The sequence below is a fragment of the Danio aesculapii genome, chromosome 15 (genome assembly GCF_903798145.1).
Source record: "Danio aesculapii chromosome 15, fDanAes4.1, whole genome shotgun sequence".
Classification (NCBI taxonomy): domain Eukaryota; kingdom Metazoa; phylum Chordata; class Actinopteri; order Cypriniformes; family Danionidae; genus Danio; species Danio aesculapii.
In genome coordinates this window covers 16,019,870-16,032,308 of record NC_079449.1, presented here as the reverse complement: position 1 = coordinate 16,032,308, position 12,439 = coordinate 16,019,870, and the positions used below count along the sequence as shown (strand labels likewise).

At 34.1% G+C, this 12,439-nt stretch overlaps 1 protein-coding gene across 3 annotated transcripts in view; it reads left to right on the top strand.

Annotated features, from left to right (window-relative positions):
* dclk1b (doublecortin-like kinase 1b) overlaps nt 1–12,439 on the top strand; it is a 68,628-nt gene that overhangs the window by 25,404 nt on the left and 30,785 nt on the right. For all 3 annotated transcript variants that reach the window (XR_008838858.1, XM_056473053.1, XM_056473054.1), the window contains exons 4-5: nt 5,871–5,970; nt 8,720–8,836. Coding sequence is in view for 2 of the 3 variants with exons in the window: in XM_056473053.1 (XP_056329028.1) it covers nt 5,871–5,970; nt 8,720–8,836 (217 nt within the window). In the remaining variant the exon portion in view is untranslated. The remainder of the gene's footprint in view (nt 1–5,870; nt 5,971–8,719; nt 8,837–12,439) is intronic.

Genomic DNA, 12,439 nt, shown 5'->3' with positions numbered 1-12,439 from the left:
CTTTGTTAATTAAGCCAAATTAGTTAATGTTTATATTATTTCACAGTTCATTAATTAATGTTAACAAATATTAACCTTTGATCTTAAACGTGCATTAGCCAATGATGAGATTAGTCAATTAGGAAATTAAATCTTATAGTAATTGATTTTCTATATGTTTAATACATATACATGACAACGTAACAACTAAATGTACTCTGTAAATATGTCCGTTAATTTACAGGATCTGTATTTTGTCTTTTTTTTCTTCAGTTTTTTACTATTATGTTTTCCATTATAGGACTGATCTCTTGAATTTTAACAACAAATGTCAAACGTTTAACATATTAACTTTTTTTTTTACGTTTTAGTTGTTTTTGAAACAATATACGATCTAATCAGTGGTGGAAAGAGTACTGAAAAATCATACTTAAGTAGAAGTACCATTACTTGATTAAAAATGTAGTGCAAGTAGAGTAAAAGTATCTGTTGTAAATATTATTCAGAGTAGGAGTAAAAAGTAGCCTTTTAAAAGCTCTCAAGACTAGTAAGTAGTGAGTATTATGCTGTAAAAAGCTGATGCATTTACATGTAATTTTTGGATGTGTGTAAATGTTACATTCTGTAGTGCGTTTAGTTATTGCCCAGCAGGCACACAACGTCATAAGATGTTAATATTAGGTTTGATTTAGGTTGTGATGTCAGGTGACCAAAATTCAATGTCTTGCCAGCGTCTAAGGACAATGTTATTTTGATGTCCGATAACAACATGAAATGACACTGATATTTTGTTGATTTTAGGTTGTGTTGGAAAGTGACCAAAATCCAACATTGAGCCAACACATAAACCAACGTCATATTGACGTCAAATACTGACATCTTATTCGTCAGCTATGGCAACCAAAATCCAACGTCTGATACATGTCATAGAGGTAACGTCCACACAACGTCAAGCTCTAACATCATTAGATGTTGATATTTGGTTGATTTTTTTTTAGGTTGGGCATTGGACATTGACGTTGACCTGACGTTGAGTTCTGACGCCAACCCGATTTTCATTTCCAAACAAAATGCAACGTGCCCACAACATTGGGATACAACTTCAATCGGATGTCTTGACGTCTTGTGCCTGCTGGGTGTTTAAGGGCGTTTTGGTCTTCATGCAGTGAACATTCGTCATTTTTTCCTCAGTGACATGCTTCTAAACTGTCTCTGGGTCATTGCGTGTAAAGATTTTGGACATCTTCTTGGACACTTCTAATGCTTCCAAACAGTTTGCTGCAATTATAAATCATCCATGTCTTAAGGTAATTCATTATGATGCAATTTACCTCTTTACTTCTGCCATTCGATTGGACAGCAATCTCTGGACTGAATTTTCTAATCCCCATAGACAAGAAAAAATAAAGTAGTGACTTTGAAGGAAAGTAGTGGAGTAAAAGTGTCAACACTGCACGAAAAATGTACTCAAAGAAAAATAAAATACACATTTTTAAAACTATTTAGTAAATTACAATGCCTGAGAAAAACTACTCAATTACAGTAGTTTGAGTATTTTTAATCTGTTACTTTACACCACTGAATCTAATATATAGAGAATTAAGTCGGGGAAAAAGTACTGGTAGTCTATTATCAGGGTTTTGTACTGTCATTTACAACACCGACCAAGACAGTATACATACATGCATACATATATATATATATATATATATATATATATATATATATATATATATATATATATATATATATATATATATATATATATATATATATATATATATATATATATATATATCACTTCAGACTATTAAAATCAAGAATAGTCATTTTTTCAAACTTTTCAACATTAAAGTTGTTGGAGGAAAGATCAAGGCTAAATGATGCAATTCAAAATCATAAATAAATCACAAAATACAGGGAAATGGTTTATTTACAGATATTTTTTACAACGTGTGCAGCAGAAAATCTTCTGCGAATACATCTTTAACAGAATCCTAGAAAGCTTGTGAATAATTCATCAGTTTGAAGCACCCAGATTTATTCAGGAGACAAACAGCCTCATCAAATGTGAAAAATAAGAAGGCAGTGGGATGTGGATGGATATACTGTGACTTATGAAGGCTTGCTTGCAGTTTGGCTTTCCTTACTTTATATTAAATTTATTTTTGGTACAGTATGTTGTGAAATTACACTGTGCTAGTCTCCATCTTATGCTTTGGGGACATGAAAATAAATAGTTTTTGTCGAATACCATGCTCTTAAATCTAAAAGGCTTTCTGTGTTATGTATTTCTACATTAGATTCTATTTAGATTACAGTAAGTGTCAGTAATGGCTTTGCAGATGAGCCATCCTAATGCACTGCAGAAGCCCCAGTAAAAAGCTTCCTGTCAAACAGGACATAAACCTGCAGGAGGTGCTCATTAACTCTCTTATGCAGCTGCTAATCACAATTAGAGAGCCTCTGAGAAGGTCACATCTCTGGATCGCCCCTGATTTATTTATGATGACACTTACAGTAATGGATGACTGAATATTCCTGACCATACTGAACAGCTACTGTACATACTTTAAAAAATATGTTTGCTGTTTGTTTAAACTACTTTGAACAACACAATTTAAACACAAAAACAAAGAGTTTTTGGGACAACATAATTATTTTATGTTTAATCCACTTCCATTTGGACAAACTAATAAGTTAACTTAATCCCTTCATGTTGTCCCAACACAAATTGATTGTGTGGAACCCAGCATTTTTTACAGTGTATGCATAGATTAATTTAGTACTGGATTAATTAGGTATGGGTTGCAATAAAATATGAATATTTTTCTCAGCAAAATGTTAATTGTTCAGATTAACAAATGCGTGTTTATGTTGTAGCTGAGATGCAAGTTTATTGCAGCATATGCTTTCATAACCTTTGAAATAAAAATATAATATAAATATAATATAAAATAATAAATATACACATCTGAAATTATATTATTGAACAAAAAAACTTATTTTAAAGTATAAAATATGAAAGAAATGCCATGAGTAGTTTACAGAATGCAACAAAAATTATATTTTACTTAGTGTAAATTAGAGCATTTTTGGACTAAAACAACAAAATATGCTCTCATGTTAGGCTATATTCATTTTTATTCGTTTTGGGAATGGGAAACATCATATCTTAGCATCTTTTCAGATGAATTCAATTTGCTTTACTTTTAGAGGCAGTTTTATTCACTGCGTCAGATGGCGGATATGGATTAAAAACATAATTCACCAGATTTGTGTATGTTTCTGAGTTTCTCAGCTCTCGTCTCCTGCCAACAGACTGACTTAAAAGCCAGAAGATTTTTTCAATCAAAGAGACTAGCTTTCCTGACTGGATTTTTCTGATCTTTAAATCAGTTTATCTGGATGTATGTTTTGGGTAAATGACATTGACAATATAATTTTTAAGTGATGGATGTTGGCAGTAATTACATTTCTTCATTTTCTGTACAAATTATGAGTAGGGCTTGCCATCAGGATGTTAAGGTTTTTCCACCGTATATTTACCACACAAAAAAAGTTCACTGGGATGTTACTGTGTGAAGATTTTTAGGATGTGGAACAGCATCAGAATGAGGATCGCTTACAAGAAGCTCCTTCTGTTTGCGGCAATATGAAGTATTTGCGCCATCTTGTGGTGATCAGGAGTAACCATCAACAGACGAAAATGGCGTGCTTAAAGGGATAGTTAACCCAGAACTGAAAATTCCATCATTATTTACTCAACCTTTACTTGTTGTTTTAAACCTTTTTTGAGTTCCTTTTTTGTAGAACATAAAAGAAGATATACTGAAAAAAATTAGAAACCTGTAACCACTGACTACCACAGTAACACTGTCAGAAATAGAAAATCCGTCACTGGGGTGGTACTCTTCAAAATGTACAGTACAGGTGGACATTAGTAACTTCAGGGCACAGTTTTGTACCTTTAAGGTGCAAAAAAAGCAAACTTCTTCTTGAAATAAAGACCATTCAAAATACCTTTACATTGTAGTGCTTTATGAAAGTAATAAGTGAAATAAAAATGAGAACAAAACAACAGAAAATTTTATTTAATACACTTCTTACCAGCTTAACTTGGGTATCAACTTCTGATGTAATGAGAAATATATATATATATATATATATATATATATATATATATATATATATATATATATATATATATATATATATATATATATATATATATATATCCCACATTATACTTAATGAACTGTTGAATCCCATTATACAGTACTTTATCTGTCATTATCATTATAATGTTCAGTTTAATGCATTTGTAATAGTGTTGGATCATTGACTCTTTGAATCCATGTTTAATTTGAAATGTACTTTTCACAATTGTATTATATTTCATTGTTTGTTTGCCACTTTTACTAAACTTGAAAAAATAAACAGACCAGTTTGATCAGATTATATATGTACCACACATACTGTATATAGTGCTAGATTCATTATCCACCAAATCAGTGATACTGTTTATATACTGCTGTGATATCACTGAATAGTGGATCTCTTCTTTTTCTCATTAGGTGACTATTTGCCACCTGACTGAATCATCTTACTCTGATCATGATGATGATGTCACTGTTACTACAGCAACATGTTCTCTGATACAAGATAGTGAGACACTAAACTGTCTTATCATTCATGCAGCTGCATGACTCACTGACCTTTACAATCACGGTGTTAATCATATTATAATCAAATTGACCTTCCCATCTTAGCCTTGAATTAATAACTAAATATTTAACATTTTAGCCTGATCTGAATCATTTATTAAGCCCAATATCTACTGTTCTGTTTAATTTCTGAAAATGCATCCATTTATGTGTAAAAGCAGCATAGGGTAGTGAGTTTTAATAACGGGAATTGGCAATATTTGAATATGTGTATCTGTATATATAAATATAAAGCTTATAAAATATAAAAATAAAAAAAAAATCAGCAGGGATGCTATAAATTTGTTAAAACTGACAGTAAATATTGCATATATTACATTTGTGTATGTGTATTATATATATGTGTATGTATTTATAAATACTGTATGTTATAGGGCTGCACAAAATATTGTTTTAGCATTGATATTGCAATGTGATAATTCGCAGGAGTCACATCGCAGGATATGCAGTGTTGAGTCTATATTTAAATTGATAATTTTAATGCATTTTTGAGGCCTGTGACTGTATAATGATTTTAAAAGCCTTCAGGTATACATTTTTTTAATGTCTTTGTAACTTTAATAATATTTTTTTTCACTGTAAAACTCTGTTTATTTCAATTGTATCTTTTTTATTGTATTGATCTATGGTTGTAGACAGTTTATTATATTTTAATCAAATGCACTTTTGTACAGAATCATGCCAATCAGTCCTAAATCCATTATTTCCAAATAGAGATATTCAAGTCATCTGGTGAATATCGCAGTATACATTGCAAAATAACAAAATATCACAATGTTCAATATCGTGCAGCCCTGTTATATTATATGTATTATATTGTTTTCAACAAATGATTAATGTTTAGAATGATTGTGACACTGAAGACTGAAATAATGCTGGCAGAAAATTCAGCTTTGCGATCACTGAAATAAATTCCAATGTTATAATTACAATATAATTACATTTTAAAACATATTCTATAATGTTGAGCGCATTTAAGGTTGTAATAATATTTCACAGTGTTACTGTTTTCCACTGTATTTTGATTAAATAAATGAAGCCTTGGTGAGCATGCATAAAAATAAAAAAAAAACTTAGTGAACTTAAACTTTTGAAACGAATGTACTGTGAAATGCACTGATGCGTGTGAGAATAATCCTGTAACTCTCTCTTCTGCATTAATAGGTGACCTGCCTTCAGGACTTCTTTGGAGAAGATGATATATTTATTGCCTGCGGCCCAGAGAAGTTCCGCTATCAGGACGACTTCCTGCTGGATGAGAGCGGTAAGATATTAGATAAAGATAATCTCCTCATCCAGCCTACCGAATCTTACATTCAACTTCAATTATTATGAAATAATTTTTGAAAGTCTTATTTTCGTATCTAATTTATGCATCAGTTAAATGAACATTAGCATGGAACATCAATTTCTTTTTTGTATTATATGTTATTGCACTTATTAAAAATAAACATTTAGTGTCTGTCTCTACATTGAAAAAGAAAAGGATTTCTGAAAAATTGTTGCAAACAATTTATATGGGTTGAATTTAAACAAACAAATTCAATTTAGTAATGGTCAGCTTAATTTGTTTGTTTAAATTCAGCCCAGGGGTGACACAGTGGCGCAGTGGTTAGCACTGTCACCTGACAGCAGGAAGGTCGCTGGTTCGAGGACCAGCTGGGTTAGTTGATGTTTCTTTGTGGAGGTAGCATGTTCTCCCGTGTTCGTGTGGGTTTCCTCCGGGTGCTCCGGTTTCCCCCACAGTCCAAAGACATGCTGTGTAGGTGAATTGAATAAACTAAATTGGCCACAGTGTATGTGTGTGGATGAGTGTGTATGGGTGTTTCGCAGTACTGGGTTTCAGCTGGAATGGCATCCGCTGTGTAAAACGTGCTGGATAAGTTGGTGGTTCATTTCGCTGTGGCGACCCCTGATAAATAAAGGGACTAAACGACTGAATGAAATTCAGCACAAATAAATTGTTTACAGCCACTTACCTTAAAAAAAAAGATTAAATGCAAGAAATCATCTTTGAATCCTTTTTTTAGTGTACGTTCTGGTCAACTCTGTTACATTGGTTATAAACAGGCATAACACTCTGTAAACACTGATAGAAAAAGCACATGGCTCGAGCAAAGTGATGTCATTTCCTCTGGCGGGAAACTCTGGAAGGCATTGAGGCATGTCATTAGTTCTTCTTTTATTCATTTGTAAATGTGTAATGTAATGTTATGTAATTAATATTCATTTATTCATTACATTATATATTTCATTAATTTATTACTTGCATAATGTAATTCATTCATTTTTCTTCGGCTGAGTCCCTTTATTCATCAGGGGCCGCCACAGTGGAATCAACCGCCAACTTATCCAGCATATGTTTTACACAGCGGATGCTCTTCCAGCTGCCACCCGTTACTAAGAAACACCCATACACGTTCACATAGTTTATCCAGTTCACCCATATCACTTGTCTTTGGACTGTGGGGGAAACCGGAGCACCCGGATGAAACCCACACCAACACGGGAGAACATGCAAATTCCACACAGAAATGTCAACTGACCCAGCTGGGACTTGAACCAGCGACCTTCTTGCTGTGAGGTGATAGTGCTACCCACTGAGCCACCATGTAGCCCCTACATAATGTAATGTAAAATGTAATTGAATTAATTTGTAAATGTTTAGGGCACACCAATAGTAGATGAATTATTTGTCAACTCCGTTATTTCAGTGAATTTCTCATTTACTTTTTAAAATCAACAAAATGATGAAACTATTTAAAATTCTGTTAAAATAATTGTCTTTAAAATTCTGTTTGAATTTCTTATGTTAGAGATTAGTGTTTTTTACATGTAAGCATTTTGTGTTATTTTACAGTAATAATGGATTTAGTTATCATAAATTACACACAATGCTTGATGGAAAATGCATGCAGTATACATACTGTACTGTCCAATAGAGAATGTGTGGTGCATTCGGAAGAGCAAAATGCGACAATGAAGACCCCGTACTGTTGCCCACCTTAAGACTTGTTTGCAGGAAGAATGGGACAAAATTACACCTGAAACACTTCATCACTTGGTGTCTTCAGTCCCTAATGTCTTTCAAATGTTGTGAAAAGGAATGTCAAGATTACAAAGTGCTAAATGCTTTACTGTTCCAACCAAAAATGGGTATACGTTTATTTTGAAAAACAAAACAAAAAATCTAAATCATGAGGAACATTAAATAATGTTTGTTGTATTGTCTGCAATGAAATACAAGGCGAAGTAAATTTAGAAATCACTGCTTTCTTTTTATTTGCTTTTTCCATACTGTCCCAACTTTTTCTGATCTGGGGTTGTACATACACACATAATAACATAGCACACACATAAGTAAAACAAATGTTGAATTTGGATGCGATCAACAGTTGCTCAGCATTAGTTACCATAAATGTAATAAAGCTGTTTTGACAAATAAACATATTTCCCAATACCAAATTACTGAATAAGTTTAACATTAGATAGTGTGGTCTTCTTTTAGTGCTTTAATTAGCATTTGTTTCCATCTGTCAGTATCCGTGTTGTCATTTGCATATATTTAAAAACTCAATGTGTTTTCTAGTTCTAAAATGCTTGTAAACAAAATAACATTCATGCTCAAATCCATTTGTATTGTACTACAATTTACTGACATTTGTACTTATTATTATGACATTAGTTATATTATTGAGTTACATTTAAAACAGCAGTAACAACAGCTGAATTGTTGTTGAGATTTACACTGCAGAAACATGGACCAGATCATGAGCTATTTTAAACTATATTGATAGACGTATTAACTACTGTGTGTTTCAGCCTGTCAGGTCTCCTCTGATCAGACCTTCAGGATGGCATGTTTGGGTCAGACTGAGGGTGCGGTAGATTGATCAATGGTGACATCAGGTCATCCACACAGCTGAGGCACTCTTCAGTTGTTTTACAGAGACTGGAGAAAGTATTACGGATTGAAACAGACTGAGTGTTTCTCTTTTGCTGTATTTTTTCAGAGTGCAGAGTGGTGAAATCGCAGTCCTACGGCCGTATTTCTTCAATGCAGGGCCGCTGTTCTCCTCGCAGTGGTGGACCATCGAGAAGGAGCAAATCCCCTGGTTCGAGCAGCTCAGGTACGAGTCTTTTAAACTTTTTAAAACTTTCAGCTTTCTTAACTGTGTAGTGCTACTGTTTGAGTGTGAAAATATCTGCATTTACGAAGTCCACTCCAAATGCAATTCTTCTCTATATCAATAAGCACTTTTTCTGGAGTTCTAAGTTTTCTTTTGGGAATGAACTTATCATGAAGATACATCAAATTCTGTTTTAGACATGCCGTGTGGTATCTGATTTGAGGTTAGCATCTTGAGCAGAAGCACAAAATGGCGGAAAATGTCAACTCTATTATTGTCATTCATTCATTCATTCATTTTCTTGTCGGCTTAGTCCCCTTATTAATCCGGGGTTGCCACAGCGGAATGAACCGCCAACTTATCCACATTTGTTTTACGCAGCGTATGCCCTTCCAGCTGCAACCCATCTCTGGGCAACATCCGCACACTCATACACTACGTACAATTTAGCTCACCCAATTCACCTGTACCACATGTCTTTGAACTGTGGGGGAAACCGGAGCTCCCGGAGGAAACCCATGCGAACGCAGGGAGAACATGCTGACCCAGCCGAGGCTCGAACCAGCGACCTTCTTGCTGTGAGGCGACAGCACTACCTACTGCGGCACTGCGTCACCCACTGTTATTGTCAAATGTCAGTAAAACCAAAAATAAACATGAAAGTTTAACCACCGATTAAAGGGGAGCAATATACTCTATATTTTATATCAGTGGTTCCCAAAGTGGTGGTTGAGACCACAATGAGAGGGGGTCGCTTGGTGATTTCCACAAATCTAATAACATAAATTAACATTGTTTATTCTTAATCTACAGAAGATAAAATAGTTACAATAAAAATACAACATGCAAATAAAAAGCTCTCAGCCTTTTGATCTTTTTGTTTTTATTTTTTTTACCATTTGATTGCAACCCCTGGGGTTTTTTTACATTAGATAACAACACCGCAATAGCGTTAGTTGCCTCAGATTGATTTTAAGGCACCAGCCTAAACTTTCTGATATGTACTCACATACATTTAAAATAAATACAGACCATGGTAGAACATGGAGGGTGATTTCCGAGTGGCGGTCTCCAAAAGTAAACCAAGAAAAAACTTGTGATGTAATTTAAACATTGTGCCCACAAGTCTCATTAGGTGAGGTTAATATTAAATAATCAAAAGTAAATAGATTATATGATTGTTCAACTGTTGCACTTTTTTGTGTTGTCAATATCTTTGTGTTTATATACAGAGGCCTATTGGTGTGTGTATGAGCCATTGCATGCAACATTTGTATGATTATAACCACATTCAAAAACATAGGGGGTGGTGGGTCACTGGCATTTTTATTTTGGGGGTTGTGCACTGAAAAGTTTGGGAAACCCTGTTTTTATATAATATAGAGAATATTGTGGAATTTACCACCAGGTACCAGCATAACACTAATAACAGAGAAACATGATTTAATATTGATCAACATTCTTTTCCAAAGTTCTCATTCATATTTGCTGTACTGTGCCTCAGAATATATTGAATGTAATAGTATAAAGGCATAGTTCACCCAAAAATGAACATTCTGCCATCATTTACTCATCCTCCACTTAGTCCAAACCGATTTGGGTTTCTTTTCTCTGTTAAACACAAAGGAAGATACTGAAGAATGCACAAAAAACAGGCATTGATTTCCATAGTATTTTTTATTGCTACTATAGACGTCAATTACTTTTTTCAACATTCTTCATAATATCTTCTTTTGTGTTCAGTAGGAGGAAAAAAAATCATTAAATGTTAGAACCACTTGAGTGTGAGTGTGTAAAGGGTGAGGAAATTGCAATTTTTAAGTAAACTGTCTCTTTAAAAGAGCTTTAAATACGATATAAAATGATTTATTGTTCTCTAATTTTGATCTCCACTTCATATCATGTCTTGTAACAATATCGTAATATAATTTCAAGAGTTCACACTTAGCTGATGATTGATTATAAAGCTTGTTTGGCATGCTGTCCCAGGAGAGAGCCCTGAGCTCATAAGATCCTCAAACCCGGGGCTCCCTCGTGTTTGCAAGGCGAGAGGGGGGTTTGAGCTCAGGTAGATCTCGGGAACTCCCCTGCAGTAGTAGCTAAAGAACAGATAGTGATTGCTCTTAAGAGATAACTACTTACTAGGAGCATGTCTATGGTGCAGATTTGGATTAGTCAATTAACTTAAGTTGCATGGTTTTGGACGGTGTGAGGAAACCGGGGAACCCGAGAGAAACCCACGTGAACACGGGGAGAACGTGTAAACTCCGCACAGAAACGTCAGCTGGCTTGGTAAGGACTACACCAGTGACGTTCTTGCTGTAAGCCAACAGTGAAACTGGGCCACCCTGCCACCCATCTAGGAAAGGAGGAGTAGGGGTGGAAGGGGGCATTCTTCAAAACGAAGATGGCTGAGATATGGAACTGAGGGTATTTATAGTGGCTTAGGAATCATCTGATTGGTGAATCATAAATTGAATAATGCAGGGCCGGCTGCAAGCAATCATAAGCACGTGATCCTCTCAAAATTAATTTATAAATAAATGTCACTTCTTCAATTGTCCCATCATTGCTCTAAATGTGTGTGATTTCTAGCAGTAAACTGTAGGTTGGGTGTAGTAGGCTGACACTCGTTTTTGCAGAAGTGACTCACTGAATCTAAACCGGGAGCTTGTTAGCTGATTCACTGCAGTCTCAAAATTCCAAGTTGTAAATCGCAAATAAGGATGAGCACTGTAGTTTATAGCTCTAAATCACTCAAAAGATGTGCTCCAGGAGTAACATTAGGCAAGTTAATCAGCTGACGCTTGTCATGTTCTCACAGTCTCTCCATCTCTAATGAGCTCCTGCATCAATTAACATTTTCATTTAATGGGCTGCTTCAGTGTTAATGGCTGGGCTTTGTGTTGATGTAAGGCTGATTGTCTGATTTTCTGGAGCTTTTCAGGAAGTTTTTTTGTTAATGGCAAAAAGTAACTTCAGTGGATGATTAGAATGTAATTACACATCCTAATGGAGGTTTGGATTACTGGACCAGTGAACTCAGCACACCCCTGTATTCATCTACTCCTATCACGCAGAATACAAAATCACAGTGCATTTCTGCAATAATAAAACAAGTCAGTTTTATTTTCTTTCTGTTTTAAGTTTTCTTATTAATATGAATCATTGCAGTTTTTTCTATTTCATTTTGTCCCATTTTATTCTGTTTATATTTTGCTGTCATGTTTTTTATTCTATCTTTTGTTTTATTTTATTTACTCTGTTCTGCTTTGTTTTATCATGTGTTTTGTTCTACTAAATTCTACTAAATATGATCCATTGTTATGTCTAAGTGCTCCACTACTCCATTCTGAAAGGGGTGGTTCTTTTTTCTCAAAATGTGGACCTTTTTGCTGTTATACAACTCATTTTTTTATTTAACTATGAGATTTAATTACAGCTTAAGCACTATATTTAGCTGAATTAGCTTGTCAGATGGTCATCATAACCACACTTTTTGATGTACCAAAAATATTTCCTAAATTTAGAATAAAGAAATATGAAAAAAATACTTATTTTTAAAATACAAATTTATTACATCATAAATCATAAAAAAGGAAT